The sequence below is a fragment of the Rhamphochromis sp. 'chilingali' genome (genome assembly GCF_963969265.1).
Source record: "Rhamphochromis sp. 'chilingali' genome assembly, chromosome: 7".
NCBI lineage: Eukaryota > Metazoa > Chordata > Actinopteri > Cichliformes > Cichlidae > Rhamphochromis > Rhamphochromis sp. 'chilingali'.
Genome location: NC_137934.1, coordinates 8,741,406 through 8,761,272, shown reverse-complemented (window position 1 = coordinate 8,761,272; position 19,867 = coordinate 8,741,406). Strand labels below are relative to the sequence as shown.

The following is a 19,867-nucleotide window of genomic DNA, read 5'->3' as shown; positions in this document are numbered from 1 at the left end:
AGTGAATATCAGCGCTATGTGGCCAGAAGTGTGATAATATAATTTATTTTGTGTAATAAACAACTGCAAGGATAGATGATTACAACAAATAGATGACTAATACATAAAAGTAATACATAGATGAATAATGATGATGAGTTAAGATGCGTAATCATGGGAACAAGTGGGTTTACAAACAGGAGCAGCTGATTAGCATTAGAAAAGCTGAAATAATACCTCAACTGAAGCCAATTGTACTATATGCACTATATGTGCACAGTTACAGGAATATTTTTTGTTCTATTGCTTTCTATTAATTTATATAATTTTAAGTTAAGCAGGACAGAGTTCTTTTAAAGAAAGATTTACTTATATTCTCAAAAGTTAAGCATGACAGGCTTCTGTTTAAGAAAGAGACCTGTTTTACTGTGTTAATGTTGTCATTTTGAGCTAAAAATAAATGGCTAAATGATCATTTGTTTCCCATATGGTCATATCACAAAGAATATGCATCTGCTTAAATCAAATTCAAGTCAAATGGTTAAAAAATAATTTCACACACAAAAAAAATAGCTACCACACTGGGAAGGGTGAAGACAACTGGGTTGCCCGGCCCTGGCCACGAGGTGTCCCTTATTTATTTTTCAGCGAGTTGGCAACCCTAGTTTAGTGGTAATTAAAATGAGTTCAGAATTTGCAAATTCATATCATAAATCTCGACGCATTGCTCTCTCCTAGCTGCGTTTATAAGTTAAAAGAATTGGTATGGCTAATACTGGCCCCTGTGTTTACTTGGCATGGAATAGACACTAAAATTTGCAGTATTGCACACCGCTACCACTAACGTCCTAGCATTTGTTAATTAGCCCTTATTATGTCTACTGACCTTTTGGCCTCTTCTTATAACAGTGCCACAGGTTTTGGAGCTATAAAAAACATCAGAAGTATGCTTAGCTAATTTGCGTTCTTGCTCTGAATTACCTGAGGAGCTATTTATCAGTTCACCTTATTTAAGTTGTTAGCTAACACTGCCTAGCTTGGTTAGCATGGTGCATTAACACACCATATGGGTGTTTTACAGAGCTAGAGGTACTTGCTAATGATTACTAGCATACAGATAAAATATTAGAATCTACCTCACAAAAAAACAAACTCGCTGTTACAGTGAACTACAAGGCATATTTTTTTACCAGACATTTGTATTAAATATATACTCTAGAAGGCCCAGTTCAGAGACTTAATACCAGAGAATTAGCAGAGGTGACACCTAAGCAGACAATTAACAGCTTCTTGTGAGGGCTGTGACCTCAATAGTACATTTTGTATCTTAATAAACTTTAAATCACACTTTAAACATGTTTATTTCTTTTGTAAATTTGAGCATTTTAAAATGGGAGGTTACAACTTTAGACTAATTTTTAGTCCAGGAGGTTGCAGCTTTTTTAAGTAATCAGCTAACGAGCGATGAGAAGCCAGGACAAGACAGGTGTTTGGTTACTTTTAAAATGACTTTTGAAGCTAACGACCTCTCTGCTAACTTCCGGTATCACTCCCATCAATTAACTGTTCACAAATGTTGAACCATTCCTTTAGGGGATAGGAGAAAATTACCTGTCACTTTTTGAGGTCACTGTTGAAATATACATGAACAGCAGAACTAGAAACTAATCTTTTACTGGTATCGTCTCCTTGTGTTTTTATCATGTCTCTAGGTTATTGAATGGCTGTGTGACAACGTGAACACCTTTGAATCTTTTGATCAGATCCAGGAGTTTATTTTAGGTCAGTGGCAGCTGGAGAATGAGTACACAGTTCTCCTGAGTATCACTTCTCCTTTCTTTTGGAGTCTCACTGCTCTCTTACCTTTTTATGTGTCTTTCTGTTTGTGACTGTAGATTGTTTGCATCTTATCTGCACTAAGATGAATGGTTTCATCAGTTTTGTTTGGCTTTGGTGCCAGTGGCGCCACACGCAGATATGTAGAGTTTGAAAATAGTTTTGACTTCTCTGAAACCTCACAGACACATAGTTTGCAGACTACTGCAAATATGGTTAAGTCCAAGCTGACTAACAACATATTTGGCATTCCCTGTAAAGAAATCCTTGGAATAGTATGTGATGATATTTTCATATTTAAAACATCACCCAGAGAGTCAACGACTGCCTTGGATTGTAAGCAGCTGGCTGCATACATTTGCATTTAATTGGCACTGCAATAACTATTTCACCTTGCTGTTGTATTAAGAAATAATATTAACTTAGGTGTTATCATATAGTATAGGAAGACAATAATTGTGACCTAATAAAGGATACATTAGTACATTGTCATCACTCATATATCCTATTGATAGGGGTGAGGCATGGGCTGAAGTGCCTCATTTACCTTCTAACTATGCCTAGATAAAACACTCTACATGTTTAAAAGCAAGTTTGTCTGTTCTGTCTCTGATGGCCTGTCTGTCTGCCTCTCACACACAGCCTCGTTGTACAGAATAAGCTACGAGAAGGCTCTCAGCTTGGATAAAATCCTGCCTTACTCCTCTGTATTCGACAAGAAGGTACCACACATATATACATAACTTTGTACAAGCAATACCTTGACATTTGCAATTGAAAGTGGCAACTCAATGTACAGTACTATACAAAATCTTCAGCACCCTCTACCCCTCTGCAAATTTCTTTGTATTGTGGTATTTATTGAAACGTCAACATAGATGGAAAAGGTAAAAACACAGTTTGTACAAATCTAACAAGCTTGAAAGTCAACATCAACACAGCCTGAACTCTCTTGGGCAAGCTTTCTTGTATTTTCTTTAATTAGTCCTCAGGAATAGTTCTCCAGGCTTCGTAAAGGAAATTCAAAGCTCTTCTTTGATGTTTGCTACCTTTTGTTTGGTTCTCTGCAAGTCAAGATGATCCACACTACTTCAGTAATGCTGAGGTCTGGGCTCTGGTGAGGCCGATCCATGACTGATAGTGTTCCATAGTGTGTGATTGTGGTTTTTTTTTACCCAGGTATTACATTATTTACTGTATTGGCAGTGTGTTTGGGATCATTGCAATGCTGAAATATGATGGAGTTGGCAATCAGACGTTTTCTAGGTATTGCATGGTGGATCAAAATGATGATGGTACATTGTGTTCATCATTCCATCAGTTTTGACATGATACCTGACACCTCTGGCCTCAAACCATAACAGAGCTTCCACTGTGTTTCACAGATGATCATAGACACTCCCTGTTGTACCTCTCTCCTGACCTTCTCTGTACATACTGATAAAGATTTGGGAAAGAAATGATTCAGTTTTATTTACACATCTGTTTCCACTGCATTTCTAATCTACACTGCTTTCTCCACTGATTGTGTAATTTGGCATACCTCAGCCTTTTCTCCTTGTTTTCGTTTCTTAAGAATGGCTTCTTGTCAGCTGAGATCATTTCTGTTGAGGTTTCAGCAAACAGTAGATGGATCCACTGAAGGGCCAGACCTCTTTGGATCTTTGGATCTCACTGGAACCGTGTAAAGTCTCGGGTGACATAGGATGGAGTTCTTAAGGACATGATTTTCAGATACTATCTACTGCCGTTGTCTGGTTTCCTGAACTTTTTTAGGACACAAAAAAACCCACTTCTCTGAAAATGATGGACTGAAAATCAGTGAAAATGCACCTAATGTCCAAAGAAGATCACTCTTTTAAAAATTCCAAGCAGGCCTGGCCCCTTGGAAGCAAAATATAAATAACTGACCGGCCACAAGACTTTTGCACAGTACTGTTAGTATTGATTTAAATGCAGTGGACGCACTTGCTTTTGAGCCATAGACTTTTTTTGTATTTGTGCTCTAGGAGGTGCCAGAATGTTTGCTGAAGGTTCCTGGTGTGTTTTGTACCACAGAGATTCAAACTGAATCTACCTTCAAAGGGAAGGTAATAACACATTTCTCACACTTGAAGTCCTGGAGTTATTTTGAAACAACATGACATTGAGCAGCACAGTTTTGTTTTGAGAAACATTTAATAAAACTAAACTTTAAAAAAGCGATTAAATTGAGAGATTGTGTGTTGCATTAAATATTACCCATACAAATACAAATCACTGAAATTAATGCAGATGTCCATAATACATTTATATGTAAAACAGCGTGCACCGCTCCGATGTAATTATCCTCGATTGTTTTGCCCTTGCTTTGTCGCTGTTGCGGTGCCGCTTGCTTCTGTGTACATCTGTGAGCAGGCCAGGAGTCTCCAGGGCTTCTGGTCAGAGCTGCAGTGGAACACAGAGAGGACAAAATATCTCGATGCCGATCCCAACCCCCGATACAGAACCTCACACATGCAGGCCGACTGGGACAAAATGGTGAGTGTGGGTGTATGTGCATGCCAAAACATCCCATGTACTGATTGACCGTTAATCACCCATGTATCTGCATGTACATGAAATGCATCTGATCTCTGGTAACTGTTCAAACATGATCTTTGATGTGTGGGTGTGAATGCATGTGAGAAAATGTGCACGTCCTTGTCAAAATACCGGTGGGGTATTTTGTGAAACAATGGAAGCGTATTTTCAGCGTCTCTCATGATGGGTGTTTGTTTCAGAGGTCCGAGAGGAGACCCTCCAGCCAGATGAATCACATAGAGGAGAACACAAAGAAGTAGGTCTGCCTCCCACATGAGATTTGTTAAGAAATATGCTGCAGACTCACAGTCCTGAAACGAGAGGAGGGGGGCACCTCTGCATTATGTTCCAGTGTTTTTAACAATGAGTTCTGAAATTAGGCACATTTATCTCTAATGAGGTGCTCCCAGGTCAACATTTTACAGTGGTTTCATTGTAATGAATGTTTTCAAGCACTGTGCCCTTAGTTTTCACAAGCATAGGCTGATTGGCCTGATGGGGTAGCTGTGATTGGTTGTTAAAATCGAGTTTGAAATTGTCTCAAATTACAGCACTTGTCACAATAGCTACAAAAACTGGCACACAGCTCCAGGTTATTGCCAAAAAAAACAAAAAAAACTTGAAATGCGCTCATCTTTCAAGGATGTGGCTGGTATAATTGCTTATTCGACCTGAACAAACAATGTTTATTTAGGTCCCTATCAATGCTCAGTGCCAGTTAGCTCTAAGCCCACTTGTTCCAATCAAACACAACCCCTAAAGACTGCACTCTCTGGCCTAATTTATTAAAGACTTAATTTATAGTCCCACAAATGTGTCCCACTTAAATAGGACAAGCAGTCTGTGCTAAGCCTTTGCCGCCAGAGTTGTGCTCTCACCCAGCATCTTTTTCCATGACAAGATCCCTGCATCGACAACCCGTTGTTTTAACATTAGACTATGAAAGCAGATAACTTGCCTGTAAAACTCCTAAGTACCTCACTGATCTACTCACTTAACATTAACATATGGGAAAGCTTAAGTCTTCCTTTGTTTAGAAAGGTACAACAAACATTGGACTTCCAACTTCTGGAATACTTTGCCAGATAATGAAAACCTTCCTGTTTTATGATGCATGCATGGTTGACACTGAGTAAAATGTAACTAAAAACAGGATGCAATGATTTCCAAATTATTCACAGTAGAACATAGAAAACATACCAAAATGTACAAATAAAAAACAACAACAAAAGAAACATGAATTTAATGGCAGGAACACAATTTAAAACAGTTGAGACGGTGCCATGTTTACCACTCTGTAGCATCCCCTCTTCTTTTAACAACAGCCTGTAAACATCTGAGAGCTGAGAGGACCAGCTGCATGACTTTTAGGAGAGGAATGTTATCGCATTTTTATCTGATAGAGGATTCTAGCTGCTCAACAGTCCTGGGTGTTCTTTATCACATTTATGAGCTGGTGAAACTATTACTAGTAAACCATTCTGTTGTAGTATGTTGTAGTTTAACATTGTCTTGCTGAAACATACAAGGGCTTCCTTGAAAAAAGGGAAAAATTAACTGGATGGGAGCATGTGTAACTATAATACATGTATATACATTTCACCATGATGGTGCATTTCCAGATGTGCAAGCTGCCAATTCTATATCACTATTATACCCCATGAGAAATAATACCATAAGAGATTCAGGCTTTTGAACTGAGGGCTGAAAACAAGCTGGATGGTCCTTCTCTGCTTGATTGCTGAGGACGAATTAAATTTCGATTTGTCCGACCTCAAATCAGTTTACCAGTTTGCCTCAGTTCATTTTAAATGAGCTTCGGCCCCAAGAAGACAACAGAGTTTCTGGATCATGCTCACGTATGGCTTCTTCTTTGCATGATAGAGCTTTAACCTGCATCTGGCTCGTACAGAGATTTCTACAGATTCTCTGAATCTTAATATTTATGCACTGTAGCTAATGAGATATTCAGAGTTTTTTGCAATTTTACATTAAATAATGCTATTCTGAAATTGCTTCATAAGATGTAAACACAGGTTTTTGCTGATAGGCAGAGCTTCACCGCCTATCTTCACTTCTGATAAACTCTGCCTCTCTAAGATGCTCTCGTTATACCCAATCATCTGACTTTGTCCAGTTGACCTAATTAGCTGTAAAATGTTCTTGCAACTGACTCTTTTCAGTACCACATTTGATATTCTTAGTTTAACAATTTCATATATATTTCCCGCGTCCTTTTCTGAATAACATATGGGTTTGTGAGATTTGCAAATCACTGCATTCTGTTTTATTTGCACGTTACATAGTGTCCCAACATTTTCTGAACTGGGGTTGTGTCTGATTTTCCATTCGTAACTTTTAGGACCCCTTGGGAGCCTCTTCTCAGAATTGGATGTGAGAAGTTTAGTTGCTATAATCCAAGTCAGAGTAAACTAGAAAACCCCAGGGCTGTATTTCAGTATGGAATAACAAACCTGATATAGTCACTTTCAAAGTTAAAGCGTTAAAAAAAAAACACAAAAGTTGGCAGAACATCCTAACTTAGCTTATCGTTTTTAGATGATGTGTCTATTTGGGGGTTAGGCTGTTGATATACAAGCTGGTGCAAAATTTACACTCAGCTTTTTGGCTCTTGTGTTTTAACAAAATCCAACCGCACTGTTGACTTTGTTACACAGACTCAATTAGTCTATTCTGTTTTTCCTACTGCCAGAACTCATGAATCAGTTCAGAGGGTTACTGATGTGGTGCTTTGCTCTGTGTGAAAGTAACACCAGTAATAGTGTGATCGATACGGTTCTGAGACAGCTGTAGAAAACATTTAGTTCACCAATCATAATGTCCACTCTTTTACTAATCAACCTCTCTTTGAACTTCAAGCTTCGAACTTCAAGCACACAGCATCCAAGCTTTATAGTTATTTTTGGCACAAATGTAACCACTTAGCAGGAATAAAAGAAGTCTGCATAGCCAGAAAGTGAAATCATAACTACAGCCCTTTACCATTTGATGATGACTGAAAGTGGACACATACCTGCATGCACCATAGTTTAAAAGCCTGCTCTGTTTGTTTCAGAGAGCCAACCAAACACCTTTTTGGTTTATAATTAGCTTCCCCCAGGCAAAACTCTGGAACCTGCTTACAAACTTTTTGCTTTCATAGTTTTTGCTGCACACTGCAGCAAATGTAGAATTATACTCCCTCCTCAGCTTACAGCATAAAATGTAAGACTCTTATTATAATGCTGGCTTGAGGGATTGTTTTCACAAAAAGCTTTGCTTCTTATTTTGTAGAGTTCTATCAATGGTGGACACCTGGAGTCTTGGTAAGATGGCATAAGCACACTGATGTCGCACACAGACCCACAACATACACAAGTACACAGACATACTGCAGCATGGACATAATAAATACTCAAACATAGACTTATAATGTAACTCTATACTGTGTGTGAGTATATTTGGGCTTGTGTATTCTTATGAGGCTCTATTCACGCTCACTGGAGTGTGTGGCTAAACAAAACTACCTCACTAATTTATCTTGGAATGAGACAGAGACGAAGGAGGCAGAAAAGCAAAGAAAGAAAGAAAAAGAAAAGCCAAGAGAAAGAATGCTATACATGATTACATAACACTGAGGAGCTTGGTACTTGCATATCCCGCTTTCTCCCTTATTTTCTTTCCCTTGTCACGTGTCTCTCATATGCAGTATGACGCACGTAGCTCCAGTGCAGCTGTTACCTGTCAGACACAACACAGGACATTCTCCACACAAAAACACACACACGGATAATATACCCACATCCTCCCTCAGATTGATTTTTAAAACACACATATGATTGTGTTCCTGTTTTAACGTGTAAATAATAGCATACTTGTAAGAAGCTAATTTCACTGTAAATAGTTTATGATTTGGTATTTTATTAAATCTGTTATGTGGGCGATCATGACTGCTGGATTTTGTTGCATTGATAGAAGACGTTTTAAACTTTTTTTTAAATTTTATTGCATTGAATTAGTGATGCAGATTTATGTGCACAGATACCATTCTCCAGTTTACCTCTCTTTATCTGATTCAAGGCAAGGCAAGTTTATTTATATAGCACAATTCAACAACAAGGTGATTCAAAGTGCTTTACAGAGACATTAAAAAGAAATAAAAAGCATGATTTAAAATTGATAAAAAAAAAAACAGTAGATAAAATCAGTAGTTAAAATGTTAGTTTTGAAATTTAAGCTTAAAAGTGTGGATTTGGTGCTTTATTTAAATGCAGCTGAGAACAGGTGAGTCTTCAACCTGGATTTAAATAAACTGAGTGTTTCAGCTGATCTGAGGCTTTCTGGGAGTTTGTTCCAGATATATGGAGCATAAAAGCTGAATGTAGCTTCTCCGTGTTTGGTTCTGACTCTGGGAACTGATAAAAGACCGGATCCAGATGACCTGAGGGATCTGGAAGGTTCATACTGGGTCAGGAGGTCACTGATGTATTTTGGTCCTAAACCATTCAGAGCTTTATAGACCAGCATCAGAACTTTAAAGTCTATCCTCTGACGGACAGGCAGCCAGTGTAAGGACCTCAGAGCTGGACTGATGTGGTCCACTTTTTTGGTCTTAGTGAGGACTCGAGCAGCAGAGTTCTGAATGAGCTGTAGTTGTCTGACTGATTTTTTAGGTAGACCTGTAAAGATGCTGTTACAGTAATCAAGCCTACTAAAGATGAATGCATGGACTAGTTTTACCACGTCCTGTTGAGACATCAGATCTTTTATCCTTGATATATTCTTGAGGTGATAGTAAGCTGATTTTGTTATTGTCTTAATGTGTTTTTCTAAGTTTAGGTCTGCATCCATCACTACACCCAAATTTCTCGCCTGGTTTGTGGTTTTTAGGTGTATAGATTGAAGTTCTCTGGTGACCTGTAATCGTTTTTCTTTGGCGCCAAAGACTATTACCTCAGTTTTGTTTTTGTTTAGCTGGAGAAAATTGTGGCACAACCAGTCATTGATTTCCTCAATGCATTTACCAAGAGCCTGTACAGGGCCTCGGTCTCCTGGTGACATTGTGATGTATATTTGTGTGTCATCTGCATAGCTGTGGTAGTTTATTTTGTTGTTCTTTATAATCTGTGCCAGTGGGAGCATGTAAATGTTAAACAGAGGGGGTCCCAAGATGGAACCTTGGGGAACTCCACATGCGATACTTGTGTGCTCAGATGTGAAGTTACCTATTGATACAAAGTATTTCCTGTTTTCTAAGTATGTTTTGAACCAGTTTAGTACAGTTCCTGAACGACCTGCCCAGTTCTCCAGTCGTTTGAGTAATATGTTGTGGTCAACTGTGTCAAATGCTGCACTGAGATCCAGTAAAACTGAACTATTCATGCTAAAGTGTGGTTTAAGGGATGGCAGTATTGATCTGGCTGGACTCGTACAGTTTCCTTGTGAGCAGGGATGTCATGATATCAAATATTTATAGAAATTAAATACACACATATGATAATATGTGGCTCATTTTTCCAAGCTTTCTATCAGTATTAAAACATTATAATTTTAAAGAATTATTTTTGGCCAGGAGAGTCACGAAGTTAAAATTTAACACCATGTGGGTCGGGTTCTTTTTCATACAGGTCTAGGTGGATTTGGATTTTTTCCTTTAATAAATGAGATCATTTAAAATTGGCATTTTATATTTAATCAAGTTATATTAAAATTTGATGATCTCGAAGAAAATACAAAAGAATATATTGAGATTGAGATCACTAACTGATGCAAAACCAAAGAGACTAAATTCAAACGACTCTTCACGAATTAATTTCCAGTGTCAGTATTGTTGATGATTATGTCAGCAGTATAGTTTATTATGGGACCCCATCTAAACCATCCACTTATTCAATTCAGGGTCACGGCCTACATGTAAAACAGCTGATTGCTTTGAACTGATAAAAGGCGTACATTGAACCTGGCAGCACAGTCTGCAGGTTTGCTGTGCATTGCAAGCACTTTTTTTTCACATCTGTAAAAAACATTTTTTGCTGTAACATCAAAAAGTTTACTTCTTGCATGTGTGAAAGGGATCAAAAGATGTGTGTATTTGTGTATGCACGCATGTAATAATTCATCTAAAGCTGCAGTGTGGTCCACTTTTGTGAGATTGACATGAAACAACTTCACCATGCCAAAATACTCTCGCACTCACACACACACACATGGCGGGACTGCAGCTTCTTAACCCCCAAAGGTTTGGGATTTATTTTTAAAGCAAAAAATGCTCAAAAAGAATCTATTAATATCTTATATTCAGCTTTTTTTATTATAAATTTAAAAGCCATGAAGAAATCAGACTTTTTGGTTTCTTACATTTCTACTGATGGCTTGTTTAATGATGTTCCAGGACTCACATACGTGCCTACCTGCGCTTGATTAATTTGGCATCGCTTCAGCATCAAAGCTATCTTCAAACGCCCCTTTTATGCGCACACGTTTCACTATTGCCTGCTCTCTTCTAGATAAGAAGCTGGTGCCGCTTTTCCAGGAGGAGGATCATCAACAGAGGGCATTCATAGGCCTGGTGAGTGAGCGGTCAATAGCTGCATCTTCGCAGACATACAAATAAAGTGGACTTCATGTCCAGAAGTACGTTTGATGTATTTTTGCTGGGGAGTTTCAGTTACTACCAAAAAGAAGCTTAATGTTACTACGCAGACGGTGATATTTAACCCTCTCAGGCTCAAATTAAACTTTTTGTTGCTAATGCACAACCAAGTCCTGCAGTGGTACTTCTGAGTAAAAAAAACTCATAAAATATGTATGCGGGGTAATCAGGTTGTTAGTTTTTAACTGTTACAAATCTGCAACGCCTGCCTCGAGAGGGTTAAAAAAGTGTGTCTCTAAATTTGAGGAAACAGTTCGGGGAGATCCTTTTTCCTTGGTTTGTTCGTCATGATCTTTTAATGAGGTTTTAGGAGTGTATTTCTAAAATCAAATAAGACCACACTGTTACACCACCGCCATCAGGCTGAACCACTTATACAAGGGAGGAGTGATCCATGCTTTCCTGTTGTTTGCACTAAATCCTTGCAGAAGAACTTGAGGCTCATCAGATCAGAAAACATTTTTACAGTCATTGCCCAATTTTGGTGAGCCTGTGCAAATTATAACCTAAATTTCCCGTTCTTTGACGACAGTGGTGTGGTCTTCTGCTGCTGTAGCCCATCTGCTTCAAGGTTTGACTTGTTGTCCATTAAGATGTGCTCTTCTGCATGCCTTGATTACTTAATTGAGTTATTTATTTTGAGGTCAAAGCAGTCTGCCCATTCTTCTCTGACCTCTAGTATCTAGAGAACTGCTGCTTTTTTTTTTTTTTGGACTTTTTCTGTAAACCCAAGAGATGGTCCCAGTAGGTCCATCTCTTGGGTTTACAGTGACTTTAAGTGACAGTGGGATTAGCCTCACACAGGCCAATCCCACTGTCACTTAAATGTTCAACTTCAGCAGCATCAACTGATTAGACATTTAGATTAACAAGAAATTCCACAGCTTTACCTAATTAAGTGGTCCATGAGTGTATATTTGCAGCAGAGGCTTAGTTGGTAAAGCATGTGTCAACAGCATCGTCCTGATCTGCATCTGATCTGTTCAGATGTGTAATAGATGTGTTATCCCCCTGCCAACACTAACTATACTGGTGTATAGTAAAAAACAAGTTGATTGTAAAATGCATGTGAAAGTCTCAGATTGTTTATTTTACAGCTTAACATCTCCTTGTAGTATTTTTTTTTCCTACACTGTAGGTTGACATACAGGCCACCAAAAATCTATAGTGAAATGCTGACAACCAATTATTGTCCTCCATAGTCATCTTTAAGGTGAAGTTCCCGTTCTGCTTCAGATGAGTCAACACTTTAAAAAAGGGCCATCTTAAGGTCCCTGTCCTGCATTTTTCCCCCCACAGTACATCGTTTGATGGACAATTTCATATCGCCTAGTTTTCCCTGTGCTCAGCATAGTTTCCAAAGAGCAGATAGCTTCAATTTAATGGAGTTTTGTAGAGATGCAAGCAGTCTTTTAGCTATTCTTAGAATGACCCAGTCTTGCTATCTTCCTCTCTTTTGCCCTCCATCTCTTCTTCCATTTTCACATTTTTTAGCCCATCTCTTTCCTTTTCTTGCCATTCACTCTTTTCGTCTCTGCTCACCCCTTTCCTTTCCTTTCCTTTCCTTTCCTTTCCTTTCCTTTCCTTTCCTTTCCTTTCCATGCTTAAATCAATTTCATAACATATTTGAGGGAAGCTTTCGAGGTGAACTCATTTTGACCCTGCTGAGTGCACTGCAAAGTATGCTTAAAACACACCAACTTTCGCTTGACGGCACTCACACACACTCACACACACTCACACACATACATGCACATAAGTTAATTTGTGTATTTTTTTTGCATCCCAGACAGTTGACAAGCTTCGAGAACACCTCAGCAGACACCTTCCTCAACTGGGGAAGAAAAAGATTGACTCGCTGGTTATCAGCTATGTAGCCAAACTGGTTAGTACACATTGTGTGTGTGTGTGTGTGTGTGTGTGTGTGTGTGTGTGTGTGTGTGTGTGAGAGAGAGAGAGAGAGAGGTGTCTAGGAGCTCTGTATATCCTTTTGGATCTATTTTTTTTAAAAAGATTTTTCACTTTTGTCCTTTTTTGGGGGATGTATCGTCACACTCCCAGCAAAGATTACACAGTGTATAAGTCAGAGAATTTTCACTATAACTAAATATTTGACTATCCATTTTAGAAAACCCCTCTAGAAGCTGTCAGGTCGCACTTACAGTCCTCTCAGCAGCCATCACTTCTCTCTAAAGACCCCTTTGCTAAATCCATAAATCCACTCTAAAAAAAAGGGGGGGGGGGGGGGGGGGTGACTAAATTTTTTCTCTGGTGTTTCTTTGTGCGCTGCAGACACCTGTTGATTTTTGGAGTTACATGAAACAACTGATGGGACTGTCTATTGTGTCTGATGTGTGTTTATAAAGACATTGAACCGTGTCAAGAGATCAGCGCTCAACAGGCACTGATGGAAAAACTGCTTTGAACTAGCTTTACAAAATACCGTTTACTTCCCACTGGAAGTAGCTGAAATGCTTCTAGTGTTAGAAATATAGTTCAGGGAAGTAAAGCTACTAAAAAAGCCACTTTACTAGAAAGCCATCATTTGTTTTGCAGATCAGTAGTCACATTTGTCATTTTTAAATGTGACATGTCAGCAAAATACATCTGTCCATTGATTTCATTAGAAAAAGTACCAGCTTCAAAAAAGTTGTAGCAAGTATAGTAGTAAATATAGAATAGTAGGTACTTCTAACATTTAAGAAAGCCCAATTTAAATAGTAGTCTTTTATTATTAAAAAAGCATACTATTATACTTTTGTTTGGCAACCATAAGGCATGCTGATAAGCTGACATCAACTGAAAGTCAGATATTTTATTTTGAAAATCAGATTTTTGCAGGATGTGTTAATTTTGTAATGCTTCTTCTAAAACACCTTCTAAGCAGCAAATAAATAACTTGAGGCTTTTATTTTGAAAATGTCACGGCATTGAAAACAAACAAACAAAAAAATCACTATTTATTTATTATGTATTCTTTTTTATTCATTATTACTAAACTCCAGTGATCGCTCTCCTGGTATTCTGGGGGGAAAAAGGTAAATTCAGTAAAATCTCTAAAGTTTGGCATAACAAGAAGTTCCCATGGTCTTTTTCTTTGCAACCAGGAAATAAAAAAACTTAAATATAACTGATACTTCTGAAATGGCATGAACAACTTCTTTTGACATAATGGCAATAATCAGTATTACTGGGGAATTTATCCATGATGAAGTCGTCACTGTGAGCACTGAGCAAACCTGCGGGGGTAGCTGCTGGATAATTGCATTGCCTGGGTAAGCCTTCACAGCAGCTGGGATCACGATAGAAAAAATGAGCTTGTCAAAGTGAGCGCTATTAGAGTAGAAATGGGAGAAATAATTAGAACATAACATTTTATTTTATAACCCCAAATATATTTAATAAGTATTTTCAGCAGTTAAATGCACAAAATACAAAAAGACAGTAAAAATAACTAAATTAATTACTATACGAAGCCCAGTATTTTTTCTTATAATGGAGTATATATTCAATTTAACCATTTGATGTGTTTGTTTTTATGTTTTATTGTGAATAAAATCGTTGTTTAGAAGAGTTTTAGAAAATTTTCCCCGTTTTTATTGAGACTTGCTACACAAAGCACAAATAAAATTTTCATTAAAATGTACAGCTCGTGCAGATAGGATCTGCACATCCAAGTGGAAAGACTTTCTCAACCTGTGTTCAGTATCAAATAGAGGTTCTTGGCTCTGTAAAGTCAGTTTTTAGTATTCCTGGTGGGTGAGTCCCTTCACAGTTAGGAGCCCCTTGAAAGCAGACATACGGCATACATCAACACAACAGTGTTAAATCAGGCCAAGGGTAAGGCGGGAAGTGAATTGAAAGCAGGATGCATTATGTTTTGGGACATTACATTGTGGAATTGTAAATAACAGAGTATAAAAAAAAAAAGAAATAAAAGAAGAAATCCTCTCTGTTCATCTGCTCACAGTAGGATCTGTCGATGGCTCAGCTTGGTATGGTGGGCTCCTGAGCTTTAACCTGCGCCTTTGGAATGAAAATGATTTTTTAAATAATAATTTCTTTTCTTTGGTTGCATGAAAGTGAACATTTGGATGACGGACTCATTTAAAAGATGCTCAAACACCTATGAGAAACAGGGGGGGGGGGGGGCACATTTGACTTTAAGCTCACTAACTGACTCACATCAAGCTGACTCATGCTTGAAAAACTCAGGGTGGTACTACAAAACAGAACATCTCCCCTTCTTGTTGGTGCTTATTGAGACTAATGGTTACATTGACACAGGGGAAAAGTTGGCAATGAAAAAGATTACAGCTTTTAAGAGCTGGGGAACTTCTGTTATGATAGATTACAGCTCGGCAGTACATTATTGTCATAGTTATTTATTTCCTGTCCCCGTTGCCACAGACAACGGAGATGCATTCCTTTTTATAACACAGCCAATGTCAAGGCAAAGAACAACCACACTAATAGCCGAATATGAATTGCTAAAAAAAAAAAAAGTATTGCAACTAATAGGCTGGAATATACTTACTATGCAGTAGAAAAGTTGCTCTCTACCCAAGGTTACTAAACTTTTTGCTAACAGGAGACCTACACGGGTAAATCCAGCTTCCTGTCTGGGCCGAGGTTCATTAAGACAAATTGGCGACTTTATAAATTGGAGCAGAAGGCCGCAGAGGGATAACTGTGTTTGTGTGTGTGCCTTTAAATCACTTGATTGCCTTTTGTTTGACCGTTTTCTCCACAAAGACGCTGCTCCTGCATCAGCAACGAGCTGCTTGAGCTTCTAGGAATTTGTTTTGTTTGAAAGGTTGACAACCGAGTACAGTTTCTAATTTTTGGAGAAAAATACTTTGAAATGCGTGATGAATGCAATGGTCTTTTGGGGCATTCCTTTCCTAATTTGTGCTTACAGTGCTGACAAAATGGGCTTTAAGAAAATTCAAAAAGAAACGGAGAGGAAAAAGGATTTAAAAGAAATTAAAGATAATAAAGAAATAAATCCCCAAACAAGAAGCACTCTGAGAACTCAGCCCTCCACCAAAGCAGCTCACTCTCTGAGCAGTATTTACTTTAAAGCAGATAATATTGTATTTTTATATGTTCATTTGTTTTCTTTGTTCTTTTTAAATGATCTTTAATAAGGGTAGCATGACAGATGTTTACTTTAATTACACAAACATTATGTAGGAGTAGATCATAGGTATCGATTCATAAATAACATGGACATGAATAACTGTAGCTTATCAGATAATTTCTAACTGACTAAGCAGCATGAAAGAAAGGCAGATGCGAAATGTAAAAGTGAGGTCAAAGGTCAATTATGACCTGATATTTGGATGCAAACTATAATGTGATATTTAGAATCTTTATACAGCAGTATGGTTTCCAAAATGTTGCCCCTACAAACAAAGGCAGTAGAATTTTTAAGAACAGTTTTAAAGATAAAAGACATTTTCTGAAGGTTTATTTGACCTTGAAGAAGAGGTCAGAGGTCAAAAGTAACGTTAGAATCCCCATATATTGTTCCTTTTATGTCTATATGTTGTTAATACAAACAATGGCAGTAAGACACAGTTTTATATAGCTGTATATAGTAATATTACCATTTTGGCCTTCACATCAGTCTTTTGAAGGAAATGTTAGAGGTCAAATGTGAGTTATTATTTTAAATCTGTATAGATACAGTGGGGCAAAAAAGTATTTAGTCAGCCACCGATTGTGCAAGTTCCCCCACTTAAAATGATGACAGAGGTCAGTAATTTGCACCAGAGGTACACTTCAACTGTGAGAGACAGAATGTGAAAAAAAAATCCATGAATTCACATGGTAGGATTTGTAAAGAATTTATTCGTAAATCAGGGTGGAAAATAAGTATTTGGTCACCTCAAACAAGGAAAATCTCTGGCTCTCACAGACCTGTAACGTCTTCTGTAAGAAGCTTTTCTGTCCCCCACTCGTTACCTGTATGAATGGCACCTGTTTGAACTCATCATCTGTATAAAAGACACCTGTCCACAGCCTCAAACAGTCAGACTCCAAACTCCGCCATGGCCAAGACCAAAGAGCTTTCGAAGGACACCAGGAAAAGTATTGTAGACCTGCACCAGACTGGGAAGAGTGAATCTACAATAGGCAAGCAGCTTGGTGTGAAAAAATCAACTGTGGGAGCAATCATCAGAAAATGGAAGACATACAAGACCACTGATAATCTCCCTCGATCTGGGGCTCCACGCAAGATCTCATCCCGTGGGGTCAAAATGATCATGAGAACGGTGAGCAAAGATCCCAGAACCACACGGGGGGACCTGGTGAATGACCTGCAGAGAGCTGGGACCAAAGTAACAAAGGTCACCATCAGTAACACACTACAACGGCAGGGAATCAAATCCCGCAGTGCCAGACGTGTTCCGCTGCTGAAACCAGTGCATGTCCAGGCCCGTCTGAAGTTTGCCAGAGAGCACATGGATGATACAGCAGAGGATTGGGAGAATGTCATGTGGTCAGATGAAACCAAAGTAGAACTTTTTGGTATAAACTCAACTCGTCGTGTTTGGAGGAAGAAGAATACTGAGTTGCATCCCAAGAACACCATACCTACTGTGAAGCATGGGGGTGGAAACATCATGCTATGGGGCTGTTTTTCTGCCAAGGGGACAGGACGACTGATCCGTGTTAAGGACAGAATGAATGGGGCCATGTATGGTGAGATTTTGAGCCAAAACCTCCTTCCATCAGTGAGAACTTTGAAGATGAAACGAGGCTGGGTCTTCCAACATGACAATGATCCAAAACACACCGCCCGGGCAACAAAGGAGTGGCTCCGTAAGAAGCATTTGAAAGTCCTGGAGTGGCCTAGCCAGTCTCCAGACCTCAACCCCATAGAAAATCTGTGGCGGGAGTTGAAAGTCCGTGTTGCTCGGCAACAGCCCCAAAACATCACTGCTCTCGAGAAGATCTGCATGGAGGAATGGGCCAAAATACCAGCTACTGTGTGTGCAAACCTGGTAAAGACCTATAGTAAACGTTTGACCTCTGTTATTGCCAACAAAGGTTATGTTACAAAGTATTGAGTTGTATTTTTGTTATTGACCAAATACTTATTTTCCACCCTGATTTACGAATAAATTCTTTACAAATCCTACCATGTGGATTCATGGATTTTTTTTTCACATTCTGTCTCTCACAGTTGAAGTGTACCTCTGGTGCAAATTACTGACCTCTGTCATCATTTTAGGTGGGGGAACTTGCACAATCGATGGCTGACGAAATACTTTTTTGCCCCACTGTATATGTTGACAATACACACCACATTTGTAAGGCTTTTTGTCGATTTTCAACCAATAAATCATTAGGTTGATCTTGAAGACCTTGCCAAATTTTAATGGCTTGTTAAAATGACCTTACTCTACCACCCTGCAAAGTTAAATCAGAATTCATTCAAAACCTTTAAATCCACTATGGAAACTAGAAAAAAAAGTAATAATACAAAAATAATAGTTTTCCTTTGTCATAGTTTCCATTTAAAATTGTTATCACCCTTAGCGGGGGTTCATATTTTTTCATGGCTTTTAAAGATACAGAGTTTGGGGGGATTTATGGTGTTATTTAGCACAGACGGTGCAGGGGTAAGTTTAACATTATTTAAAACTTAATAAAGCATCGTCAAGAAGTGGGGGGGAAAAGCCCAGAGGAGCTTATTATTATGTTTATCCTGAACACCTTTTTGACTTTTGGGTTCGTCTGTTACATAAGTGCAGCTAATTCCCACCCCGAGGTGAGTGGAGGATGTTGGCTGCTGGCATTTGGAGCAGCTGGCGGAAGGTTTCCAACTGGTGTCCAGGATATGGATCGTTTTTCCTGTTATTGTACAAGTGAAAGAGTGATCACCTGTGGAAAAAAGCCCATGAATCTTTCAGTACGGGCCGACACGTTGAGGACGGGTCGAGTGCATTCGTATGATCCCAAGCGTGTGGCGAAATAATATGGGCGAGTGTGAAACGTGTTCACATCCTGGTGCACTGGGGTTGCACTTGTTTACTCGAGATGAAAATGGGAAGTAGGAAAAAAAAAGGGAGAAGTGAGGAAACTGATCATAGGACAAGTGTAAATTTCCATGAAGCGAACATCACTGTCGCCACAGCAGAAAAACATGTCGAAACTTTTTCAGATAAAACGCCCTGCTTTGCGCAAAAGTTTACAGGCTCACAAATCATTCGAGTTTCATTTCATTTGAATCTAATCGAGCATATGCGGCTCAAACGCTAAGGTGTGTCTCTGTCTGTGTGTGTTTGTGTGTTTAGTTGGAGCTCATCAGACACGTGCTGGAGTCAGTCTGGCTGAAGTACAAACTCGGCCCTCGTGTTTTGTGCTTGTGAGTACAAATCAGTCATGTTTCCAACTAATGTAATATAAAGTGCAGACTAAAGGTGTGCAATCATCTCGAGGTATGTGTGCACCATCATTCCCCGTCACGTGTGTGCCCACATGTGTGTATTTGTGTTAACCTCTCATCACATGTGTACTCACCTTATGTAATGTTCTTATCTGAATTGTGTGTGTGTGTGTGTGTGTGTGTGTGTGTGTGTGTGTGTGTGTGTGTGTGTCTGCGTGTGTGCGTGCGTGCGTGCGCGCGTTCCAGGACGCAGCAGGGCAGTCCGGCCGAGTGGTCCGTCTTTCACTTCATGCTTCGGATCCTGGAATCCACCCGGAGTCTCTGCCTGCCCCTCCCACCCGGTATCACACACTTTAAAACTAGCTGTTATAATCCGGTCTGCCTCTGCCTCAGCCAGCGTAACAATGTGTGTGTTTTTCCTCTGCGCTAATGTAACC

At 38.9% G+C, this 19,867-nt stretch overlaps 1 protein-coding gene across 3 annotated transcripts in view; it reads left to right on the top strand.

Moving 5' to 3' along the window:
* Positions 1-19,867, top strand: part of gsap (gamma-secretase activating protein) — a 69,888-nt gene that overhangs the window by 14,329 nt on the left and 35,692 nt on the right. For all 3 annotated transcript variants that reach the window (XM_080887206.1, XM_080887207.1, XM_080887208.1), the window contains 10 exons: positions 1,692-1,761; positions 2,458-2,537; positions 3,825-3,905; positions 4,213-4,335; positions 4,578-4,633; positions 7,672-7,703; positions 10,884-10,945; positions 12,819-12,914; positions 19,339-19,409; positions 19,677-19,771. In XM_080887206.1, the coding sequence (XP_080743332.1) occupies positions 1,692-1,761; positions 2,458-2,537; positions 3,825-3,905; positions 4,213-4,335; positions 4,578-4,633; positions 7,672-7,703; positions 10,884-10,945; positions 12,819-12,914; positions 19,339-19,409; positions 19,677-19,771 (766 nt within the window). The remainder of the gene's footprint in view (positions 1-1,691; positions 1,762-2,457; positions 2,538-3,824; positions 3,906-4,212; positions 4,336-4,577; positions 4,634-7,671; positions 7,704-10,883; positions 10,946-12,818; positions 12,915-19,338; positions 19,410-19,676; positions 19,772-19,867) is intronic.